This window comes from Pocillopora verrucosa, chromosome 14 (assembly GCF_036669915.1).
Source record: "Pocillopora verrucosa isolate sample1 chromosome 14, ASM3666991v2, whole genome shotgun sequence".
Taxonomy (NCBI): Eukaryota; Metazoa; Cnidaria; class Anthozoa; order Scleractinia; family Pocilloporidae; genus Pocillopora; species Pocillopora verrucosa.
In genome coordinates, this window is record NC_089325.1 from 7,158,821 (window position 1) to 7,183,889 (window position 25,069).

Below are 25,069 nucleotides of genomic sequence, written 5' to 3' on the forward strand. Positions count from 1 at the left end.
AGGTCGCCTGACGATTTTCACCGTAGAGCCATTTCTTTACAAGTTTAAAATCGTTTGTTCGACCAGCCACATTAGAGTTAGAGTGTACGTTGCGAGATGCGGGCGGGGAAGGACGTGAAGAATTTCTAATTCCCCATCTCCTTCCTTTGGACCGTCGCTCACCCCCTTGGTACAAATTTCTTTCTCTCCCTAGCCTCCCACTGCTGTATTTATCAAAGATGGCAGCTGTAATTTTCACGAAGAAAATACTGAGCAATCACTTGCCAAAATTACGCCTGCTCTGCAGGCTACATCAGAAAGGTATGTTTACTTTCGTGATTTAGTTTATGACTGAGCTTGTAATTATATCTTTTGATAAGATTTCTGCACACCTCCATATTCATTATGCTTAAAGTTCTTGGATATGAAAAGGAAAAATGATGAAAACACTGCCTTTGGAGCTATGACTTTATTTTAACTAGAGTAGGGGTTATCGGAAATCTGTCTATTTCTTTTTACAAGGAAAGCATTATCAGGGTACCGTTTCTCAAGAAATGTACCTTGTGCATCATAATAGGTTCAGAAACTTAAGGTTCTGTTTTACCCCTCAGATAAAGCATTGGTCAGCTCACACCTTTGGCATATTGTCAATGAGAAACCTCTATGCCTTGTAGCAATTTAAGTTAGGATTGATCAAATTCCCATACTGAAAAAAAAAATATGTAAAATAAAAAAAAATAAATATCTAGGTGATCAGGAGATAAAATGCCACACATTTAGTTTGACCTTCACAGCTTTTACCAATGCTATTACATATCCAAGATCTCATAAAATGATGCATTGAGAATAAAGGGGCTGAAATGGAAATCCTTTTCACAGGATTTCTTGTGCTGTGAAATTTGCCAAATAAAAAAGTTTCTTTTTGAAATTGTCTATCACAACCATGATGCTTTCCAACTTACTGAATTGAACATAGGTATAAACTTAAATGTGGTGCGATATGTTAAATTCCCACAGAACTGTTCCATGCAGCGAGGAATCCCCTCCCATAACCCAGCCACTGAGTTCAAATTTCCTTCTTTCCAGGCTTATCAGAGTCAAATTTTGGGGATGTGCTCTCTGGATAGGAAGGGGGTAAAATGTTGATAGTGATTCTGTTTGATTGATACAACAAAAGAATGAGCAGACCTTCCAACAGGGAACAGACATAACCATGGAAACCCGTCATTTCTCTTTTGTTTTGAACAGGCAATACTCCCCAATTTCCAGATTTGGATCCACGATGCAAGCAGTTTTCCATCTCACATATTGATCATATCGTGCTAACAGTTGAAAATTTAGAGGCTACAGTACAATTCTACACCCAGGCTCTTGGGATGGATGAGGTTACATTTGGTCAAGGTAGGAAAGCTCTTGGATTTGGAAATCAGAAATTCAATTTGCATCAAAAAGGGAAGGAGTTTGAACCAAAAGCTACAAATCCAACACCTGGTTCAATTGATATTTGCCTTATCACAAACACACCAATATCAAGTGTTATCACACACCTGAGGAGTCTAGATATAAAGATAGAGGAAGGACCTGTTCAGAGGACTGGTGCCCAAGGACCAATTACTTCCATTTACCTTAGGGATCCTGATAGAAACCTCATCGAGGTGTCTAATTACAATGATAATCATTGAGCAGATAGGCAAGGATTCTTAGAAATAAAAATACAGACTTTAATGGGCTTTGTCTTTACAGAATATGTACTTATTGACTGAGTGGGAGGGCTGGAAAATATTTTGCTTGAGGTTGCGACATATGAACCACGCTGTGCTCAGTCAGTGCTTCATGACTGAGAGCCAAATATTTCCCAGTCCAGCCTGACACAACTCAGTCAATAGGCAAATTATCATATGACCACTTTGAAAATTTTGTTTCAACTTAAAAAGGACAAGATAGACAGACACACTTGAGACAACCACAAAGGAGATTCATGGATTGTATTTGAAGCAGTTGTTTAAAGTGCCAATTGTGACATTGATAGCACATGGCACTTGGCACTTCTATATGGAAGTTTTTTTATGAGTGAAATAAAACATAAAAAATTGAGAGATATATATTAACAGAAACTACAGAGATGTATGACATTGCATTGCATGTTTTCATTCATAAGTCCATCAGCTAAATAGCCAGTCAATATGGAGAGTATTACTATCTTGAATGCTCCCTAAAAAGGGCAAAATGAGAGAAAATGATTAGTAGAGAAAAAAGTTTGCATTTTAGTTTGTTATTATGATACTTGAGGCAGTTAGTGCAACAGTTTCATGAATGAAGCTTACAAGCTTCAAAGTATGAAGAAACATTCAAAATAAGAAAATTTCAAGTTCTAAAACATTAAAATATTTTGACCTGGCTTTCATCAACAGAACCATTGTAAAAAGGGGCTTGACCACAGAAAATGATTTCACTTAATAATGTACTTAGCACATTTAAATATATCAGGGTGAACCCTAGATCAAGTCACAACACATTTTTGTTTCAAGTTACACAGTAAAACAGACTGGTACCTTTACATCCCTCAGAACATGACTATGTGCTGAACCTGTGCTTGTAGCTGGAATGATCTGAAGAGAGTGAAATGATGGGATACATTATTCCTCATCTGGCTTGTACCTTAAGAAAATCAGCTTGTATCCATCTAGGAATTATTACTAAATGTGTTTTGTTTGTTTGTTTGTTTTAAATTGTAAAAAATCAGGAATGCTTTTTCATTCAAGCAGCTATTAGCAAGATAGTTTCTGTAAATAAAAATTTCTTCTGAAATTGGGTGAAACCATTTGAGTCAGATATCTGGTAAATGAAGTTATGTTCTCTCTCTTTCTCTCTGTATTCCACCACGTATTCAGCAAACACAACTTCTTTGATGCAAGTTCAGTTTCAAAAAGTGCAGGGATAACCAACTCATTTTGGTTTAAGAACTAAGCATGCTGTGCACCCTCAATCTTATTTTGTTCATTTTACTCACCGCTCCAAGAAGATGACATGGAACCAAAGCCGAGGTCATAACTTGATGGACGAGAATAAGGCTCTGTGCTTCCTGGGCGAGGGGTGCTCGTTATGGCCTGAGAGGTGGATGAAGAACAAGCAGAATTGAAAGAAGGCAAATGACTTTAGTTCAGTGTAGCTCTCATTTATGAACTTACTTGTGCTAACCTAAGTCTTTTTGGTAATTTAAACCAAAAAAAAAAAGTGAAAGACTTATGAAAAAAATGGTTCTTTGGGTCATGAACCATTCTCTGTCTCCTTATCGTATCACATTAGAAACATTTACACCCATATAAGGAAGCCTGGATTTCTTGTACACTATACATCCATGAAACGAAATTCTGAAAATTGAAAGTAATTAATTTTCAGAAATTCTCTACATACCTTTTTTGTCTTCTGTGGTGATATTCGCCTAGTTACTACCTCTCCTTTGGCAACAACCTTTCTCTCCCTGATTAAAGCCGGCCACACAAAGTAATCGATAGTTGTGGCACTGAATTCAGAGTCATACGTTCTTCTGTAGCGTATGTCATTAATGACGTCACCTTCCAACGCTGCGGGAAGGTCAATGGGAGGATCCAGGGATATCATGGCCCAGGCCACTCGTAGAACCTCACGGACGAAAGGAACGATATTTTTCTCATTGCACGAGACGTAAGGTGCGATTGTTGAGTTGCGATATAACGATTTTATCACGTCCTGGTAAGAAGAAAGACAAATCAAAAGGAACTCTCATTCGTGTTTTCAGTCAGCCTTGGATCTAAGTGAAAATTAAGGAAATGCATGGTTCTGATTAGGAATTTTCGCTCACCGGAATTAGCGTCTCAGTGTCGTACAGTTCTGTATTCTTTTTCATGTAATTATCTACTAGCTCGTTGATTTTGTCCGACTCCTTTGGATCACCCTTGGGGCCGGTTTGTAAAGCCTGGTTCATCCGGGTTCTCATCCTGTGCTGTTCTAGTTTGCTGACTGTAAAGCACTCCTGCACAAATGGTACAACATTCGGTTGAAATGTTATAATCAAATTTTAACTCTTTACAAACCCAATTCTAATTCTTTATCGTCCGATTATATTCTGGTGGGTGACTTAAGGGACGCTGGAGAATTTTTTCCCTTTACTTTGGCAATCTCTAACACGAAGCTCTTTTCCGCTGCGCATGTCTGGCTATTAAACCCGAGGCATCGAAAATGATTTATTTGGGGATTTTCCCGTGTTAGGGGTCGTCGGGTTGAAAGGAAACTCTCCGTTTAAACAGGTCTGATAAGACTTTTTAGGACCTGCCGCAGTAGTTCAGCACAAGACATACCTGTGGAAACTGTTTTAGAACTCTTTTTAGTGTCGTCTTGTTTATTTCTTACCTCGACGATTGAAAAAACAAATCGTTCAGCTGTTGAGTTATCAGACATGCCCCTCAAGGAATTTATTACTTGTATCCTGTCGTTCTTATAAAGTTCAGCAAATCTTTCAACGAGCTTGGCAGAACGGGAATGGTAAGGTACAATACCATTGACATAGGGTTTCGTCACCAGGCGAGCAGGTTCCGGCTCCGCCACAGCCTCGAAGATCTTTTTCTGGAGTCTAGAAATGAGGTTAAACCGGAAAAAGGTCGAGTTCATAGACTGGAAGTCCTAAGTATACAGGTGTTTATTCCTTTAGGAATTCCTTATTTGAGATTTACGTTCGGTCCTTGATTCGTTCACGCTACGTCAAATAAAATTCGAAAATGCAACATTATCTTTGCAGGTTTACCGTACTCACTATTTTCGTTGACTTTCCAGGGGTGGAGAACTCTCTCCACAGCACATGTTGTTAAATAATCACGGCACGCAAAAAAAAAAAAACGCAAAACATTTACCTCCCGTGTAGTTCAGAGTTTTCTCTCTTTAGTTCAAGAATTTCTCTGTTCAATTCTTTTATCTGGCACTCCCTGGCTACAAGTTCGTTCTTTGTGTAAGTCAACCTTTATTTGTTAAAATAAAGAGAAAGTTAGCCTTTAGATTATCTTAATCGAATCAACATTTCCATATATCTATCTAGGAGGGCTAGCCTCTTTAGCTCCAGCGCGTTTCCAACATTTAGGTCTCGAAAGAAATTCAATTTGGGGGTTCTGGAATCAAGAATGGTTTCCAATCTCCCTTTGGCATAAGCACAATGCGCTCACGCGAAAATTCATTTTTTCCCTTTCGTGTGACACACACGTACTTTGTGGCTCAGTTGCCTGGCAACCTCGGAGCGTGACATTGTTTAAGCGTCTCGTAAATGATAATTCCCCTATTTTCTCATATTTGTTCATACCTTTTCAATAAGCACTCACTTTTTACGCAATTCACCGATTTCTTGATAGTCTCCTTGTTGATTTTCTTGCAGCTGTTGACGTAAACCTCTCATCTCATCTTCGGCATCCGCTAATCTAACCAAAATTGATAAACAGAAAAAAAGTATTCAGTAACCTCATGCAATATTAATGGCATCTGTGCGTCCCTTCCAAACATTCTACTTTGTGCCAATGTTAGCGGGCAAATTACTCACAACATTCGATTTCTTGATAAAGTTAATCACTGAAATTTAACGAAGTCAGTGGGACCTATCGCGCAATTTTTTAAAATTTCCATCGTGAGGTCTCAGTGAGGATCCGAAGTTAAATTTGTCCTTAGTGAAGCTGGAAGAAACCCTATGTCCTGCTGAACTAAAAACAAAAATAAACAAAAAAGCTTTGTATGCTGTGAGCTAGTCGCATGATGATTACAGCAATTTGAGTTAATCAATACGTTTTTCTTATCGCCAGTTTTTTTTTTAAGCAGACTTACTTGATTCTCAATTCCGCGGCTTCTACTTTGGAGGCACTCAAGTCCTCGTCCATTTTTTTAATCATGAGCTCGTACTTTTCCTTCACGACCTCTACATCTTCCGGGATGATTCTTGCAGTCACAAATCCATTGCAAAGCCAAGGTAAAAGTCGTTTCTTTAGTGCTTCGCTTCCGCCATAAATTCCTCCTTCAGAAGAACACAATTCCAGAAGATAAAACAGCTGTCCCTGTAGCTTGGCGTGTAACTCGATGAGATCACAGCAAAATACAGTGTTTTCTTCGCAACTGTTACGATAACTTGCGTCGAAAAACGTTGTTAACTGTTCGTGTAGAGACTTGAATTCCCCTGTGGCAATCAGGCGGCTGAGAAACCCTACAAAAGTTGTTCCAGCCATCGTACACAAACTACGAGAGCTATAAAATATTCTTCACACACAAAATGTTGTGTTAATGAAGTCTGTTAGCGATCCGTTTTCAGAGATTCTGTTACAAGTTGTAAATCATGCATTCTCTTCCTCTACTTGCAAATGTTTTAGCGCCCTCCACGCGCTCGCAATTTTAACACTTCACACCTTAAAACAAAGAAACTCGGCCAGATGAATACTGACAAATGTATAAGGATTCACCTGTAAAACTGACTAATGACTAGTTTTCAATAGAAAGCTTAGTATCCACTTCAACATGTTACCCAGCGTGTGAGAAAATTAATTCCTGTAAGACCATCCATTTACTGTTTACAAATGTTGTTTAAAGTAAATGCACCTGCCGCTATAACGGACAATTTGTGAGCTGGAAACATGAAGGATTATCGGGTTGTTCTAATCCACTAATGAACTGCAGGTGGTCTCAGTAAAGCTTAACGACAAATTTAGTTTCAAGGTTGCTGTGGGTCTTGGATTAGCGATCTTAGAGTATACAAATACAATTCATGGTTTGCAACAAATTTCTCGAGTCTTAAGACACGTAAAACTTTCCAGTACCGAAAACTTTTCGCAGCGATGCACTTAGGGACCGCAACTTTTTAACGCTTATATTTGACATCTCATGTCGCATAATGAAATGCAGTAAGGATAGTGGTGGGAATAACTAAATAAATATGGACAATTTTTAGTCGCTGCATGCAACTAGTAAGGCCATTCACCCAAACCCGTTATGGTTGAAACAATCAATTTTCCTTAACAACCTGTAAAACGCTTTCCTTATTTCTGAAGAGTCTTTGTCAGTCTCTCTACAGTAAACACTTCAACCAACTAAATTTGACATTTGCATTTGGAGATCCGTGGTGTTGATTAACTCTCAATATGACACGACATATATTTGTCATATTTGTCATGTCATAAACGTGAGTAAATTCGCATTTCGCAAAACTTTTCATTAAACTCTCTCACCCAAAACCCTAGTATTTACCGGCCGGATATGCAAAACGATCGGGATTAAGCCTGCACAACCCTGACTGACCAGGTTGTCTTTTAATTGGCGCTAGTCAATGTCCGTTAAACTGAAATCAGTTTGGAATAACACTGTATAAGTTTCACAGGAGACATAGACTGGAAATAGCGGCATAGTTCCGACATGAACGTATGTTAAGCTCGATAACTCCGTTAAAATCAACACTTGTTCAACTTCTTTTCATTTTCCTAGAACAGCACTGTTGCCAATATAGGTACCAGTATCAATCCAAACGCTGAGACTAAAAATAATTGAACATCACTACACTGACTACCCAAGCAAATCAAGCCAAATTAAGTAAAAACCTGTCTGTCCGCTCTTGACGTAAAAATACAGATCTTTATTATCAGAATATATTCTACATTTCCCTCGCCGCTGAGCAATACGCATTTTATTACAAATTAGACTGTTCGACTAAACGTAAAAATTCACCAGTCTTTCTATCATAACATAAGGTCGTTACAACCATTTGGGACCTTAATGGTGGTAGTACACCCATTATCACTTTGACCCTTTTAACGTCCGCTGACAAGAGCCTGCGTTTCTACCAAGGCTGTTTGTCAACATTGTCCAGCTCTTCGAAAAAACGTCCGTGAAAACTGGTACAACGCGTTGAATTAGCCCGCTTTGTGGATATCAAACAGCTTCGCGAGTTCATTGAGATCATCTTGATCTTTGCCTTCCTTGATGATCTGCAGAAAATGCAACCAGTGGATGAGTTTGAAATAAAAAGCGCAAAAAAGTGTAGGTGATTTAAATCCGACTCCTACCTCTGGCCCGCCATAGGCGGGGAAAGGGGAGGGGGGGGGGGAGGAGGCGAGGTGAGGAGAGGCGGTCGAAGGAAAGAGATGCTGAGAGCGATGCTGATGTAGAAAAATCATTGAATAAAGTACCAATGATCATTTTCTCTAGTTTGCTTTTCGATTGAATGCAGTTCAACCACGCCCAAAGTAATTGCAACAACCAATCAGAGCAGAGATAAATATCATTTGGAGCCGCTAAAACTCATGGAAATTTGCGGTTGATCAAGTCCTGATAGATTTTAGTTTAAATCTTATTGGTTAAAACGTTGGCACGAGTTTTCTGGACCAATATAATGTGGAACAAAACCAATTCACTTCTCAATTATATTCATTGAAAATTGTTCTTTGAGGTAATGTGAGTCTAGACTTTTTTCGCTAGTTTGTTGCACTTCGAGACATCACAACTCCATAGTAGTAGTTTTCCTTTTAGGCAGGGGGGGGGGGGAAAGAGATCTCATAGTAATCTGACCTTTCGAGCGATCGGCATTTTGTTGAAGATGTTCCACAGGACGACTCCCACAACTCTTTTTCCTTTCACGTAAAACACGACACCTTTGCCAAATTCCTCCGATGATTCAGCGGAGACTGGAGCGGGTGGCTCAGTGGAAACCGGAGAAGAGGCAGCACCCTTAGGTAAAAAAAATAGTTAAGCACGCAAAATTAGATAGCGTAAAATAGAGTGGTCTCAGAATTTGTTTCAAAGTTTATCACTGTCAAGTTTTATACCTCGCCTTCGGTTTCTGAACGTAAACTTTCTCCCGTGGCCTCCACTACAGCTTTAGGAGTGTCAGCTTTCGTCGCCTTGGCCCAGACTCCCACGGTGGGGAGCATGGAATCTACAAGACCAATAGCCTCGTATCCAACATCAGGACCCAGGTCACTCCTACCAAGTAATACAAAGCATAGTTGTTGCAATTCCAGGTCAATGGAAAATTTCCAAACCGCACCCTATTTCTTGTCAGGATATATTTATTCTCCTTGAAGCAGAAAGGCATTGCGAAGTCCTCATACTGGCCCTACCAATTTCGCGAATTTTACTGTTCGATCTCAATCGGCCATTCACGAATTCTTTTGCAAAATAAACTGATTTTACTCATCCCACGAGAATTTTAAGTTGGCTGACTTCAGCCGAAGTTCCGCATGCGTTCTTCTTGAAGCCATCACATTCATTTGATTCCCAAATCACGGCATTCATCTGCAAATCCATCGGTCGGTAAATTGTGTTTCCCCCCCCAAGCTTTAATGCAATTCCCAACACTCTCTTTGGCAGAGGGATTTTGAAAAAAAAAATCAGTTCGATTAAAATCTTCATTTGACAGAGAGAAAATCGGTTGGAAACTGCATAACCGAAACCTAATTAATGGCCAATTAAAGCAACGAAAATATCTCAAGAGGCCAAACAGAACTCAAAGTAAGAATTTGCAACTCTATGGGGTGTCGGAAAACGCAAATGACAAGGTCGCGCCTGGTTTTTGAAAGGGTTCCGATTGATTGTGGTGTAAGACGAGTTTGGTTGAGGACAATCACAGAGCGAAGTTCTTTTAATTCTGAACTCAAAATTACCATTTCTACTGACCAAAACATGGACTGATGCCAATATGGGTTCCTAGAGCCAGTCATATTTTCTCCAGCCAGTCGGCCGCTGACCACAGCGTGATCGTGGTGTTCAACTCTTCGTCGGCCAAGGTTCGGATCATAGAAGCAAGCAGCATCACCGGCCTGACCAAAAAAATTTCCTTTAATTGGCACTTTAGGGGAAAAATTTTAAAAACTGATGCATATGCAGCCCTGTCTAGGAAATGAGGAAATAGGAGAGAAGGAGATATTGACCAAAGACACATGCAAACATGAGCAGCTATTTGAGTTGCTTACCACCCAAATATTAGACTTTGCTTCCAGCTCTGAGTTCACGTGATAACCGCCAAGGATTGGGTCCACTTCAAGCCCAGCAGCACTTGCAAGCTCAACATTAGGTTCCAGACCTACTGCTACAATTATGTGATCTGCTTTGATCTATGATTTTATAGCAAAAGAAGGAAAAAATGAATCTAAGATAAAGTTAAATACTAGCATATAAAACATTGCTCTACCTCAAAATTATCAAAACTAACCTTAAACATAAGAGTTACTAAGCAAGAGGAATCAATACCATTTAGTTACTCACCTCATCACCAGAGTTAAGTCTCAGGTTTATTTGGCCATCACTAAATGACACATGTTCTACTGTAGAATTTGGTTTTACATCCACACCCTCTAGATGATATGAATCAATGGGAAAAGCATTACATGTGTTGGACTTAAAAAACTTGCAACAGAGTTGTATATAAGGCCTGATGTGCAGGAAACCTCATTGAATCATCAGATGGAAAGGTGGCTGAGAAAATTTCTTTAATTAGCCTATTGAAAGGTTGCCTTTTTGGACTGGAAGGCTTCTGCACCATGTGAGCCTAGATGATGCAAGGGTTACATATGCAACTTCAAAACTTTTCCTAAATATTTTTTCTAATCTTAGTAGACATGGCTGGATGAGGTTAACATAGCATAATGTGAGAAGATTGATAATAAAACTTGATACCCAGCTACCCATGCTTTTTGTCCACATCTGGCTTCATTAACATCCCTTCGTCAATTCACTCATGGTACAAAAAAAAAATCTAAGTTTCTCCTACCTTTCCTGACTTTGTTAGTTGTCCATTCTGTAAGATACTTTGGCAACACTTTTCCCATGTTACCATCCTCTGGAAATACTTGCATCACATTCATCCCAGTTTTCTTTCCTGATGAAAAAAAATTTTCCCTTGGCAAATTGCAACATAAAGGTTTTAAGACTTAAACTTAAATCAACTGATGTTGCAAAGGTGAAAATATATATTTTTGATTGGTTCTTGCCTTTGATCTATTGGAGGGCAGATGCATACATGGCAACACCATTAACAATATTTTGCTTTTTTACCATATGAAACAACGAGAATCCATGTTGCAATGCATCTGTAAGGGAACTGATCACAGGAGATGTTTAAATGTGGAAAGAACATCGATGACACCCTCAGCTGCACCTTGTGTGTCATTTTTTTGTTCTGACCAAATTTGACCTATTACTGAACAGAAATACATGTACAGCAACAAGGAATTGATTTGTTTAATAGCTACTACAACAGTGTGGTACCTCTGTGGCCAAGTGCACAGGCCAGTTCACTTCCAAGAAAGCCTCCACCAACAACAACCACAGATTTGGCATCTTTGACAGCTTTATCAAGCTCCTTGAAATCTTTAATCTGAAAATATGACAAAGATTAGTCCTCATATTTTAGTCTTCCATTGAGTAATAACAAGACTAGTATAATTAGGCTTTTCAAACAAACATAACATATTAAAGAAGTGTAATTACTTCAAGAAATTTCAGGGTACTTTTAAGCAAAAATAAAGCAGGAAGGCACTTAATGTTTGAGTAATTTCATTAAGTCCTTAAAACTGGTTTTTCATGTTAATTTTAATGTATATTCTTTGCAGATCAAGAGGGAAAATCCTGGAAAATATATAATACCAAAATTACATTAGTAGCATTAAGGGACTCGCTGATTAAAATACTTTTTCAAGTGCATGAATGTCTATTTTCATAGGCTTTAACAATTTTAGTAAAGTGATGTGTTCAAATTTTCAACCCCCACCCCTCCCCCCAAAATCTGATGATCCCAATATAATTCTCCCTTCTAGATGCTTAGCATTTCTTCATAAATTTGATGGGGAGAATTTTACAATTATGTCGAGATAATATTCCTGAGCTGATAGGTTTTCCATTTCGTACTACCTTCCTGCCTAGTAATTCATTGACACTGTTAGGAGAAGTTCCATGCTATTAACCTCTGTGAGCTAAATTTCATTCATCTCACCTTTCTAAATAATGTTGTTCTCCTCTTGACTTCATCACTGCTTTCTCTAAAAATGGGCAGGTTCTTTGGAATACCACCTGCACATCAGCAAATTTGACATTTAAATTTTATTTACTCTGATGAGTCATTTATCACACATTAATTTTTTTTGCAAACAATAATATGATGTTTATGGCATGCCCATGCTAGACAAAAATACTGAGGATACCAACACTTAGTCTTTTAATAAATCTAAATACCAACCTGGAGCCAAAAGCAGTTTATCGTATCCAATCTCTGCTCCATCATCTAACTTGACTTTTTGTTCTCTACTGTTAATTCCTACAACCTGCTCAGCACAAAAACCAAAAAGCACTGTCAATCAAAGCCAAATTAGTTGATTTATGATATAAATAATATTTCTCGCTGACAATGACCACAAACATGCATGTGTGTGGTCATCACTGGCAGAAGGGAAGCCTTAAGTTTGTAATAATAAGATGTTTACAAGAACTTTACAATTTATTGGGGGGCTTTGAAATAGCAGAACTCTGCCGCTTATCCTCACCTTTTTCCCTTTGAGCAGAGCAACTGCGCCCGTCTCCTTACTTGGTAATTCCCCAGGTTTACAGAAAAATATCTCTGGTTCAAAAAATATTCTGCAGTGCAAAATAAACAGAACAACATTCAGATTTCCAATAAGAATCTACAGCCTATTACATGTGCTCTAAGCTGCCTTAAAAGTTCACACACATCAAATAAATAGACATAAGTACTGAGAATTTAATATAAGCTAATGAAGTTATCCTGTCAGTTAAAGAACAATCTTACCCCCTTTCCTTTCCATTCCACTGTTTGAACTTCAGATCGGACACCAGTTCTTCATCATCACAGTACCACAGCTCTTTAGAAAGTGGAGGCCGCATGTATGGCGGATACTCTTCATCTCCTATGATCAGCACCTGAGGTGGCAAACAATGGTTTAACCCTTTCACTCTCAAGATCTTCATAGTAATTCTCCTTGCTGTCTGTTATACATTTCTTGTGATGTTAGTGCAAAGAATTAGGTATTAGATCAACTCAGAATTAATAATTTCTTCATTCTCATCACTTGTGCTCTTGATATTGTCTTAGGAGTTAAAAGGTTAACATAACTTACCTTGAAAACACTCAAACAAAAGTTGTATGATGTATGACTTGCAAAAATGAAACCGAAGCCCAGTGGCTAATTTAATATACTACAATGTTGCATAAAACTACAGACACCAAGGCTCTCTGGAATATATACTCTTAAAACTCTCTACTTATTCCCCATAATGATCTAAAATTGTTACTTCACATACTTCAAGAAGTCAAGTACCTTTGCAGACTTGTCAGCTTTCCTGATGGCTCTGTAGGCTGCAAAGGAAGCTGTGCCAGCACCCACCAAGATATATGTTGCATGTTCTGGAATTTCTAGCAAGGGGGGTGGTGCATCTACAAAAATGGGTGGACACAAAAAAGTGCACAGAGTTTGGAAGAGGAATGTTCATGTTAGCTCATGTTTGATAGATAAAAATTAAGTAACAAGGCAGTCCTTTTTAGGACAAACTTCAGTGATTCACCGTATTTTCTTGTGATCAAGAATCTTCTAGGAATAGCAAGACAAAGTAATTTGATTTGTAATTTCCAATTCTTTGAAAGCTTGTGAAATCACTTTTCTGCTAAGCACAATCCTATTAAAAGGAGTGGTTTCCTGGAGAATTTCCCAAAGCATAAGACAGTTCAAGAGGGTACACAAATTAATATTCAACTAAAAAAGAGAAACTGCTTGAAATGTACTGGGGTTTCAAGTGGTCCACAGTGAAGGCTTCCCCCCCCCCCCCACCCCTCATTAGCTACTTCTTTACTTCTAGGAGGGGAAGGGGACGGCAAGGTATCAACAGTCATACATAGAACAAAACGCTATACCTTGTTGTGAGGCAATTTCCTGACTTGTCTCTTCTTTTGGTTCTTTGACAGCTGGGCTCTCTTCTTTTGTTGATTCTGATGGAACTGCCTCATCAGCAGGCAGCTGTGATAAGAAAAATTTTGGACATTATTCCTTCAGTAGCTCATCAATTGACACTTTTTCCCATAAATTTTGAAAATTTGAAACTTTTTTGACTTGTCTTTTAAACTTGTAAAGTGCAACAATAGCTGCAATTGTATATATCTTCAGTTCCATTTAATTGATAAAAATTACCACTCAAACTTTAAGTACTGAATACTGTTTAAAGTAGGAAATATTGCTGAAATATCCATAGAAAGAAAATAACAACCACATTTAAGCACAAGGATCAAAGATTCAAGCCAATTTTGAAGACCTTGGTATTGTTTGTTTCAAGGTAACTTTTCTGACTGATCAAATATTACCTCAATCTAGATATTACATTATCAATATGATAATCATCTCTCTTTTTATGTTTGATTTTGTAACTCACCTCTACTGCAGCATCCTCAGAAACTGCTGGTTTTGATGAGGGAGATTCATAAGGGTTAAACATGCCACTGTATACAAGCTTGAAATAAAAAAAGAAAACCCAAGAAAATAGATGATTTCCATTAAATATACTGCTACTATTAGTCAATATCAACAATTCATTCTCACCTCAAATGCATTTACTATTTCAATTTAAAAGGCAATCACAGAGTAACATCTTTGAATACCTCTGAAGTTCAAAGGTAGATCACTGTTTATTTGGAGTTTTATATAAAAAATAATCAATAGCAATTTGGGAATAACAGCCCAGTTATTTGTTTCAAATAAATTTTTTTTCCTTTAAATTGAATAGTCCTCAGTCATCTACAAAAGGCTGAAAAATCATAAACGTTAGCTTGTTAAGTCCTTTACACTTAGATTTTCACTACCTTCTCAAAAACACAAAGAAATAACGACACACAAGTACACAGAGTGTATCTACCCATATGACTTGCAGCCAAATTTTTCTTGACTTGAAAGAAAGGATTTGTTGTGATCATATCACCAATGATCTAAGGGTCAATTCTCTTTACTACCTGCCAATTGTACATTTCTTATAATGCTAGTTACATGAATTTGGTGTTAAAAAAAAAACGATATCCTCATCTTGATATTTCTCATTATCTCAGGACCATTCAAGTTTTTCCATGTACCGATGTAGTAAAGAGAAACAATATATTAATCATGTGAAAGGTTTGAAAAGAAATCATTCCCTTCAGGACAAGTTACTTCACCAACATGACAAAATATGCATTGGTTGATTGATATAACTTCACATGAAATGGTTATCTTCTGCCATGATTACAAGGGTGTGAAGAATCTGGACTCTTCTTAATGGTATTTTGGAAAGTTATATTGAAGCAAGAATACTTTTTCCCAGTGACAAGGTGTCTCTCATTTGACTAACTGTCCAGCATTCTCCCAGCCCCTATCCCCCCCCCCTACCCGCCACCTTGTGGTTACATGATGCAATGTTACTTTGGAAAATGCCCTCTTTTACTTTCATAGTATAATTTCAAAAATTCATGCAAATATAAAAACGCCACAACCACTATTACAAACTCTCATATAAACACAGCTTTTGAAAGTGAAAGCGTGCATAGTTTCAATTTGAACTCTATATCATGTACAGTGGTACATAAACAACCTAACCCTCCCCTCCCACAAAATGGATGCTCGTAACCGAATCTCGCGTAAGAGGCAGGTGATCCTCAAAGCAGAAAGAAGCTGCAGTTATGCAGACAAATACGCGAGTTAGAATCTCCGTCTAGAAACTCCAAAAAAATACTCACGTATAATAGAGAACCTCCAAGCAATCCGATTCCAACAATCAACATCCCATTATCACCCATAAATCCACCGGCTGAGCTCTGACTACTGCCTGATGCAGGCCGAGTGAACACTCGATTGACTGCAACATTGGGTCTTTTTTCGAAAGAACTGTACAGTCGAAACCCGGCCCGGCCTGGAGAACTCAATGCTGGTCTAACCCGACTCAGGCAAGGCCGGAAAAATCTGCCACAAGTCACTAGAGACATTATACGATCGTAGCATGTGTAAAGGACATTCCCCTACTGAGTGTGCGTTGTTGAAGTGAGACCGCTGTTCACTGTTTAAAGGGACTGAACTATCATATTGCTTCCTCACTGCACAAACTTATCATTCGGCACTGTCTGATCTAGTTAATTACCACAATAAGGGGTCATTAACTATAAAAATTATGTGAGATTAATTGGGAAAAAAATGGTACCAATTTCTGGCTGCCGGACATAGACACACCAAACACGCTGTTAAAATATCTTGACTAAAGTGGTTACTGATGTTGTGAAACTTAAATTTTGTAAGGTTACAAATGAGCAAAAATATTTCCACATGGTTAACATTTTCAAAAAAGATTGCACAATAGTAGGAAAAGGAAACAACACCAGAGCGGATCTCAACAGAGTGAGCTGATTGCCTGCTTTTGAGGTGCCAGTAGACTAAAAAAAAGTAAAAGTTTTTTTTGATTGGGGTTGTTCAGTTGTGAGGCCCTTGTTCAATGTACTTGTGTCAGTATGCCGCATATCAACCGGCATAAAACAAATTATTTCACAAAATGTCCCCAGAAAACGAACATTTGAAGCTACGTAACTAGGAAAAAACACATCTAGCATATATTTTTTCGGAGAGTTGAACTCTCTCAAACAAAACATTTTCAGATTCAGAAAAGGAAGAAATGTTTCTTTATTTATCTACAATTTGGCTAAGTGTATGAAACTTCCCTTGATTTTAACATAACTTGTCATTATTTTAATTTTGAAAGAGTATATCAATAATTTTATAGGCCCAGACTTAAAATGAACAGGTTCATGTGGTTAAAGGGAAAAGATTGAAACAAAGATTTCATAACCAGTCAAATTTATTGTACAACATTTAAGTTACATAATCAAGTTAGAAGGAAATCAAAATTTTCTCACAATCATTATTTTATAAATTAATTCAGTGAAAACTCAAACCTTACACTTAATTCAACAACTGTTACTAGTAACACAGTGTCATTGTAGGTTAATATGTAACTTTCTACACTTAATCTTTGGCACACCTCTGTAAATTGTAAATCTGGAAACTTTGTCTCAAAATGAGAGTTCTGTGAATTACATCCTTATTATCTAATTACTCAAACTTGCTGATTGTTAATGCTAACTAACAATTTATTTATCAGTACATTAGATAAGAGATATAATGAATGAGGTAAAGCTAACATCAATTGATGTTAGCACAGTGTTATAGCAGCAACATCCGCAGCTCTTCTCGATAAGTATCTGCCCTTCTTACTCATTTTCCTTCAGCTGAAGACAAAAATTTCAAATAACCAATGATTATTCAAAATATTTATGAAAATAATATTTTTAAATACAATTATGCACTTAATGCATTAGAAACAAATTAGTTGTTTTTTTTGTTCACAACTGAGTAAGAATACAAAAAAGTTTGTAAAAACTGGTAAAAATTAATCTAATAAACAAATAATAATTATTTTTTATAGAGTGAACAATTGTTCCAAGTTAGGAAAAACAGTAGTGGAGCTCTTCAAAACCTGACATGGCTTGTGGGCTGATATAATATCAGTATTAGCCCAACAAACTTAGAAAAAACAAGCTAATATCATACCTCAAAATAATATATAAATTAATAACTACCTTAGCTTGTTCATCTGCAGTCAGCACTGAGCTGAATGCACCTTCCTTCCATGCCTATGCAAATGTTAAATAGAGATCGTTAGGGCTGCTTTTAACGATTTTAATTTTTTCCTACTTATTCGTGTTGCCTTTTTTTGGCGTTACACACGATGGCCTGCCACACGGCCCCTCCCTTCCCGATACCCCGTCCCCACCCTTGTACACTCCCCTTTCTCCTCCTTTTCTATTTGAAAATAAACAAAACAGAACAGAAGAGAAACGGAAAGATAGCCAGAATCACTGCGAACCTTGACCTGCTCTACCGAATTAAACAATAAGGTTAGAATGCTTATCATTTCAACGGTAGGGATTACATCTCTTAAGGTTTCGGCCAAGCGACGCCTAATGCGCTAAACTGTCAAAACAAAGTCAGATGATTTGCATACATTAAGCCTTGTAAACACGCTAGGATATGTGTTTTTCGCCACATATAACTGAAAGATCTTCGCTTGTTGGATAGTGTCACAATTATTTGTTTTTATTTATGATATGGCTGTAAATAAGTTGAATGTCGAACAAAATTTTCGTCGATCTGATCTCGATATCGACAACACACACGCATGCAGAAAATCATGTCTTGACTACATCACACAGCTGCCTCACAATAACCTCGATTTTCCGATATTGCACATTCCCTTTTTTTATCAGAAAAGATCATTTTCATTTATACGCTTTTCTGTCGGTACGATCTATTTTAACAGGCAAGATGCTTCTCTGAATAAAATTTTCATTTACGGAATAAATACAAGTCTGCTTTCCTTTCACTTTTAACCTTTGAATGCGAGCATAAAATATTCTTCCGAAATTAAGCCTGAAAATCGTTTTCTTTCTTACCCATACACTGGCAGATGTAAAAAGACCCAGTCCTAGGACAAGCATGCCCATTTCATCTTGAGTGGCTGGTCTCTTTTCTTGTCTTATGTGCGAGCTTCGCTCACCAAGCCTTCTTCCAAGGAACTGTCGAGAACCTCCAAAACTAAAAGCGCGAGCAACCCTCGAAAATGCTTGGAACGACATCGTGCTTTAAAAAACTTTTGAAGATGAGCAGTATTCAACACTCCAAGGTGTGAAATATGATAAAATTTGGCTGCAAAAAGAACGCACTGAAGCTGGATCGCGTCTGAATATTAAAGTAAACAAGAAACTGTCTGTGTTCAGTGGGCGGGGAAGTAGACGTCACGTCATATTCGATTATCACGCACGAGCAAACATACAACTCTGAACTTTTGCTCTCCTACTGAAAGAAAGCTCAACGTGCAAAAATAAGAATGAATTTATGATTCCAGTTCTTTTAATCACTTTCTCGATCATTTTAATCAAAAAGGAAACTTTGTCCTGGCTGAAACGGAACTTGCCATGACTCTTACAAAATTAATTAACTTCGTTACATAAGCATCAAATTAAGAAATGTCACGCAAGAAGTTGTTTACGACATTTTTTCCATGGGATACATAAGACAAATTTTGCATGAAATATAACATACATTATGAAAATATGATTCATAGGAAGAATGATTGTCTTCTAGCATTTCCTCTGGGAGTCTTGTTGCCATCTCAATGGGATTTTTAACAAGAAGACATGTCACTACCTTTATTTCTTTTCCTAGAGCTTAGGTGTTAGGAGAAGGATAAAATTTAAGGCATTTTACGTCTTTTTCAACACATTAACAGGGCAAACAAACAAAGGACATCCACAAGTTTCCAAAATTAATTTTAATTTTATCATTTCAACACTGAGCAACTTGTCTCCATGAATGTCTGCATTCCTGTTACCTGCACCAAACAATATCCTTATTTTTCACGAGGAAAATATGACGCTGCCACAGGAAACTGAAAGATTCCTCTTCAGGGATTTGTTTTAATGCTGTCATAGAAGGCTGATTTCAAAAAGTTAACTACAGCAAAAATCTGTTGAGTCTTGAAATTCTTCTGGCAACAAAACCAAAATCTTTTCAGTCCTGTAGTATATTAAGGTATCTTGCAAAACAAAAAAAAAAAGTTGTCTATAGTTCCACCTTGGCTGCAGCTGTTAGCTGTTAGGATGGCCTGGCACTACTTTAGTTTTCTTCCTTAAATTTCATATTCCTTGTCTAATTTCCATTTTTGGTAACCCTAGAAGAAACGAATAACACAAATGTAGTACTTTTCAATTTATCATTACACAAACAAGAGAATTATGAGTAATTTTCTCATTTTATTGATAAGCAGTTTGAGAAACAAGGTAGCATGAAGTGTAAAGGAATCTGAGGATTGTGCTAATGTTTTTGTTAATGTAGGGGTGTGTGCTTGGCATTCTGTTCCAATCACTACCATTACTGCATCAAGAATATTATTAATTACAGTGAGATATTTTGTATTAAAGACATTTATCATAAATTGCTATAACTTCAAACTCACAATGCCAACTAAACCACAAATGATAGTTGATATTCCAACCACAATCATGTTTGTGGAGTAGTTTGGTCCTTTGCGCTGAGACCAGTAGTTTCTTCTTAGAATGGACAGAGTTGGGTGAGGTGTCACTGCTCTTTTGACAAGGTGATACATTTCTTGTGTTTAACTCTGCCTAAGTTAAAACATATATTTGACACTGCTTTCAGGACAGAAATACTGTTGTTGTTAAAGAGAAAACTAATGACTCAATAATACGTATAAAATTGTGACTTTATCATGTGTACTGTACATCACTGTGCATGCTTTTATTGAGAGACATTGTAGGAAAACTCTGTGTAACAAGAATATGTCAACAGCCAGGGAGGTGCGTGCAGGAAAATGTCATTCATTGCCTCATTTTCAGAGAGAAAAATGAACTTTTTCTATGCACTAGTTTGTATTATGTTAACATAATTTTAATGCAGCTGCTCCTCCTGTAATGTCAAGTTTCAAGGATGGGATTGTCAGATTAACCTGAAAAATGCTTTTACTTGACTGTCTCAGATAAAGTTTCACCAAATTCATGATTTGTGTTATCTTTAAAACATTAATTTCAAAAATATGCACCGCAATGGCACTTATAAATCTAAGAGCAACAATCTAAATTATTTTTTCCTCTGAGATTCCAAAATAATCTTTTCAGACGGCGGTGCCTAATTGAGTAATTACGACATATCTTCATTCTAGTGGAATGACAAGCAACGAATTTAACGAGAACAGACTTGTTGGTAACCTTATATGCAGTGTAAGCCAAAACCGTGTTGGTGAGAATTTCATGAACTGATTAAAATGAAACAATAGAACAGTCTCTCCTTCTCAAATGCATGCTTTGCGTCCCATGTGTGTAAAGCCCCGTTCGCAATCACATTTGGTACAGGAAAACGATAAACTTAAAAACGTCTACAATGTAAAGCGAAACGCTCTAGGGGTATTCGTAAGTAATCATGGAAAACAGCTGTACGTTTCTCGACTTTGGTTACAGACTGCTGCTTTCGCAATCAGGTTATCTTCATTAATTATACAAATAAAATCTTAAGGTTCTCTTCATTAATTATACAAATAAAATCTTAAAAATGTTAAAATCTGTAAAAGGATATTGAAGGTCATAGGTATAACGTACCTTATAAAAGTATTTCTCACTACTCATCCGCCATGACACTTTATACCCAGTCCATGACGGTTATTCACCACAGGAAAGTCATTATGCACAGGCAGACCAGGCTCTTATGTTTGAGTTCATCTATGAGGCAGTTGTAGAGATCGATTTAATCATATATAGACTCACAGCTTCCACAGATTTCGGAAACACTCTATTCACTGAAACTTGGGAAAATATTTGTCTTTTCGACCCACCATTCTCAGTTGAGGTCTCAGTGACATTTCAAATGATTTTCTGCCATAGCTAATGCTAGTTTCAACCACAAAGGAGCAATTTACCTCGACCAGGGTTAAAGAGGGTATTTTTTTCACAAATGTAACGACAAGTATCAATTCTGTATTGTTCTGATATCGTTTTAATCGATTTCATTCATAATCGCTATTTATGATTTAATAGAATACATGATTAATATGTTCTGTGCTGCCAAACTAACAATACGATAAACACAAGGTTGTATTTCGACAAGAGAGAATGATCTGACGGGAGCCATCCCCCGAGAACTTCAATTTCCTTTTTCTGTCTCTGCTAACCATTCCTAAACCTCTAATATATATATAATCGGTGGTAACGTTGTGGTACGTGAAGTCAACTGAGTTTACGGTGTGCAGCGTAGTTTGAAAATAAATTTAAGAAATTCACCAGATGCGGAATGGATAGCTCGTCTTGGATCACCCTCTCTTGCTATAAAATCACACTTTCGTCCCTGAGCACTCTTAATATGTGAAATAGATGAGAAAACACGCAAAGACTAGCACCCGTGACGTTAAGTTTAAATTACGTGACATATTCCGAAACGTGATTACTATTGGATAGTCAAGGTCACGCGATTCAGAATAAATTGGACATTTGCTAAAATACTGAAAATTTAAGATTTCTTTAAAGTTGACCTCTTTTGGAGGATCCCTTTCTCGTTCCCAGTCTTTGTCCGAGCACTGAGGTGAGTTTAGAAGAAACATATGTTTGTTTGACTCATCAAACCACATGCAGCTGATATTTTTAGTTTTGATTTCTTGAACTAAGAAAAAATCTCCCATTTTCCAGGCCTTTCCGATACAAGAATAAACAATATCAGACTTCTGACAGTCTGGATCATACTTCACTTCAAATGAAAGCGTATTTTTACACGCAAACTCAACACGTGACAAAGATCCATTGCATTCGACTTGATCACTGTTAACCGACTTGAAATGGTAAACTCCTTTGCCGCGGGATGGAAGAAAACAGCGGGTTTTTCTCAGTGATGATTGGCGCCTTATTATGATTTTGTCAATATTGCGACCCCAAACAGGATAAGGATCTCTTATGTAGGGAAGCCAGCTTGAGCAAAACAGTCGTAGTACATGATTTAAGTAATAATACACTAAAGAATTATTGTTAACACCATCCGTGATTATCAGCTGACTTTGAGAAAGCCTGTATACTAACACATCACTTCCGGCGATTTCTGTGACACCTAAGCGAGTTAATCTGGGATAACATCCATTGGTAAAGTTTGACACAAGTATATAATCATCGATAAAGAATTTTGACCGTCCCGATCCAGGCCACTTACCGGTAACTAGTGAACTGCATTCGTGGGGAGCCTGGTGCTGAAAAATATGCCTCTGTTTACAATAGAAGTTTCCATATGGGGGAATATTAATTGATGTCTCGTTTATGATAACGTTACGTAAACCATTATGATCGGATATTTCTTTCCAAATCCCACGAATTTTTTGGGGGAAGTTACACTCCCTTTTAGTGACCTCAGAAAGAGGTCTGTTCGTTTCTCCGACATCAACTCTTCGTCTTAAGTGCATGGTTAATGATTTTACTCCGTCCGACGTATTCCTCGTGCAAATCGGCCCATCATAAAGCTGCAAAACAACGTTATCTTCGTTCTCGACTTTTCGAAATCTAACACAGAAAAATTCTGATTTGAGAAATGTAAATGTATTTCTCGCTGCAAAATTTCGTCTTTTGGCAATAAAGTATGTAAAATTCCCATCCCTCCATGGTGCACTGAAGCAAGACAAAGCCAGATTGAAAGCGAAAGGGCTATTCAAATGACGCTCGTTCATTAAACAATCATGGTTTCTTGTTGAGTGGATCCGCAGGCCTTCTTTACCCATACAGTCAGATTCAAACGTTCCTATAATCGCAGCGTCTTTGTTAGGTAGGCATTGTTTTCCTATTAACTCATTATTGGCCTCAGTAATTTTAAATCCTCCCCTTAGCACAGCCGGACAATCCGGTACGTCCTCTAAAACACTTGAAAGCAAAGGACTTTCGTATACGAGCAGATCACTTTCATCACAAGCCAGGTGAGTGTGATTGGGTCTCCAAGGCGAATGTTCATATGTGATCACATTTCGCCCTCTTTTCCGGAATTTCATGCAAGAATAATACTTTACGTTCGAGCGAGTTTCATCCACCGAGTCATTGCGGAGGATAATGAAAACATGAGGGGCAAGCTTTCTCCAACAGTAAAATACCGAGCTGGTTCTTGAAGAATGCGAGTCTTCCAGTATCTCAATTTTCCCTGTATTAAACACCCATGTGTTCTCTCCTTTCACTTTGTTATTTCTGGATCCATTAAAAGGTTCAGTTCTGTCGTAAGGAAATCCATTTCCTCGTGACCACTGGCGCCATTTTCTGTTTGACAATTTTGGACCTGAGTATTGCAAAAATCCCGGAAAAGAACATTGTGGTTTCTCTTCAGGTAGACCTTGAACACCGACACAGATGTTTGAATTCGACAAGCTTAAAACAACTCCTAGACAGAGGAACAGATAATTTTGCTGAAGGGAAGCCATTTAAAAACACATTGGGAAAGAAGCCGAGCAGAACGCAATGCTATTTATGTTAATCGCATACATGATCATTACCCCTTATCGATAACCTACTGATAGCGACCAACCACTGAGATGGCGGTGCTTTCAGTAATGAGCTGCTTGAAGTGATTCTGAGCGTAATCAATCTAAACATTTTTTACACTGAACAACAAAGCCGCCCAAAGACAACAGCAGTGCGCGGCCGTCAGACTCCCTATCGTGGTCAACCAGCCGGTTTTTAAACTTTAATTTTGATGCATAGTCTTCAAAAGTAATTAGATTTTTACAAAAAAGCTATAATTCTACTGCAACCCGGTTGAGAGCCTTTCACTGCTACCTCAGCATGAAACGTAAACTAAAGTTAATTGAAAATTTTTGCTTTCTTTTTTCAGTTCCGGATCGAAAGTCAATGAGCATTGTGCATTGCATAATTCAACTTTTCAGTAAAAACTAAATGACAAACGCAAGTTTAGCAACTCGCCAACGTTCAAACATGTTTTATATTTCTGTTCGCTTACTACAGATCGATGGTAGCAAATACGATTAATTTTGGAATACAAGAGCGCTGAATAGGGCTTGTAATGAAGGTTAATTCTGCAGTAGGAATTGGAGGAAAAATTTAGGACTTGCGCCAGCATCTGGTTTAGACAGGATGTTTCATTGTTAAGGGGTTTAGTTAATAAGTTTAGAATAAGTGGAAATGTTGGGGAAACGTTTTGTGCAAGTTACATCCTACGCAACAGTTTATTAGCAGTCTTAGATTTGCTTCTACTTGTCTATAGTTTTATATTTTGCCCCTTCATTACTGATATCGCACTCATCTTCGTTCGGCGTTATGGTTTACACATTGGCTATGAAGTGCTGTCATTAAAAATCTCACCAAAAGAAATAACATTTAATCTCAAGTACGATTTTTTCAGGTTTAATATTCCCGAATATTGTGCTTTTCATTGAACAGAATGTGTTATGTACAGCTCTGTATTACACTAACTGCCTGTTGAACATAACC

At 37.6% G+C, this 25,069-nt stretch overlaps 4 protein-coding genes and 1 long non-coding RNA gene across 5 annotated transcripts; 1 reads left to right on the forward strand and 4 right to left on the reverse strand.

Annotated features, from left to right (window-relative positions):
• The first annotated feature begins 33 nt into the window (after positions 1–33).
• On the forward strand, positions 34–2,383 carry LOC131794807 (glyoxalase domain-containing protein 5-like). The gene is made up of 2 exons (XM_059112364.2): positions 34–300; positions 1,228–2,383. The coding sequence occupies exons 1-2, from the start codon at positions 219–221 to the stop codon at positions 1,659–1,661; spliced, it is 516 nt and encodes a 171-aa protein (XP_058968347.2). The 5' UTR covers positions 34–218; the 3' UTR covers positions 1,662–2,383.
• LOC131794806 (mitochondria-eating protein) lies at positions 2,055–7,098 on the reverse strand. The gene is made up of 9 exons (XM_059112362.2): positions 5,818–7,098; positions 5,325–5,420; positions 4,866–4,970; positions 4,369–4,588; positions 3,821–3,991; positions 3,394–3,708; positions 2,990–3,086; positions 2,532–2,588; positions 2,055–2,191 (listed from the first exon to the last, which is right to left on the reverse strand). The coding sequence occupies exons 1-8, from the start codon at positions 6,210–6,212 to the stop codon at positions 2,554–2,556; spliced, it is 1,434 nt and encodes a 477-aa protein (XP_058968345.2). The 5' UTR covers positions 6,213–7,098; the 3' UTR covers positions 2,055–2,191; positions 2,532–2,553.
• A 487-nt stretch (positions 7,099–7,585) lies between these two features.
• Positions 7,586–16,004, reverse strand: LOC131794794 (apoptosis-inducing factor 1, mitochondrial). The gene is made up of 16 exons (XM_059112346.2): positions 15,731–16,004; positions 14,401–14,478; positions 13,889–13,991; positions 13,299–13,414; positions 12,770–12,900; positions 12,507–12,597; positions 12,203–12,287; positions 11,960–12,036; positions 11,236–11,344; positions 10,739–10,846; positions 10,234–10,322; positions 9,942–10,082; positions 9,646–9,788; positions 8,796–8,952; positions 8,539–8,697; positions 7,586–7,958 (listed from the first exon to the last, which is right to left on the reverse strand). Exons 1-16 carry the CDS (start codon positions 15,974–15,976, stop codon positions 7,884–7,886), a joined length of 1,908 nt encoding a protein of 635 aa, XP_058968329.2. The 5' UTR covers positions 15,977–16,004; the 3' UTR covers positions 7,586–7,883.
• A 3,345-nt stretch (positions 16,005–19,349) lies between these two features.
• On the reverse strand, positions 19,350–21,303 carry LOC131794883 (uncharacterized). The gene is made up of 3 exons (XR_009341011.2): positions 21,209–21,303; positions 20,053–20,221; positions 19,350–19,767 (listed from the first exon to the last, which is right to left on the reverse strand). It is a non-coding gene; the product is annotated as an uncharacterized lncRNA (long non-coding RNA).
• A 294-nt stretch (positions 21,304–21,597) lies between these two features.
• Positions 21,598–24,436, reverse strand: LOC131794882 (uncharacterized). The gene has a single exon (XM_059112451.2). It carries the CDS (start codon positions 24,040–24,042, stop codon positions 21,961–21,963), a length of 2,082 nt encoding a protein of 693 aa, XP_058968434.2. The 5' UTR covers positions 24,043–24,436; the 3' UTR covers positions 21,598–21,960.
• Between the last annotated feature and the right edge of the window lie 633 nt (positions 24,437–25,069).

Bases quoted from the DNA above. Each gene is read 5' to 3' on its own strand.
- LOC131794807 (XM_059112364.2), top strand. From the start codon at position 219: ATGGCAGCTGTAATTTTCACGAAGAAAATACTGAGCAATCACTTGCCA. The intron at 301-1,227 runs GTATGTTTACTT...TGTTTTGAACAG, and splicing joins CTGCAGGCTACATCAGAAAG to GCAATACTCCCCAATTTCCA.
- LOC131794806 (XM_059112362.2), bottom strand. From the start codon at position 6,212: ATGGCTGGAACAACTTTTGTAGGGTTTCTCAGCCGCCTGATTGCCACA. The intron at 5,421-5,817 runs GTAAGTCTGCTT...AATTTTGGTTAG, and splicing joins GCCGCGGAATTGAGAATCAA to ATTAGCGGATGCCGAAGATG. The intron at 4,971-5,324 runs GTGAGTGCTTAT...TAACAAATAAAG, and splicing joins ATCGGTGAATTGCGTAAAAA to GTTGACTTACACAAAGAACG.
- LOC131794794 (XM_059112346.2), bottom strand. From the start codon at position 15,976: ATGTCTCTAGTGACTTGTGGCAGATTTTTCCGGCCTTGCCTGAGTCGG. The intron at 12,598-12,769 runs GTAAGATTGTTC...TTTGCACTGCAG, and splicing joins TGGAATGGAAAGGAAAGGGG to AATATTTTTTGAACCAGAGA. The intron at 10,847-11,235 runs GTACCACACTGT...TTTTTTCATCAG, and splicing joins CTGTGCACTTGGCCACAGAG to GAAAGAAAACTGGGATGAAT.
- LOC131794882 (XM_059112451.2), bottom strand. From the start codon at position 24,042: ATGGCTTCCCTTCAGCAAAATTATCTGTTCCTCTGTCTAGGAGTTGTT.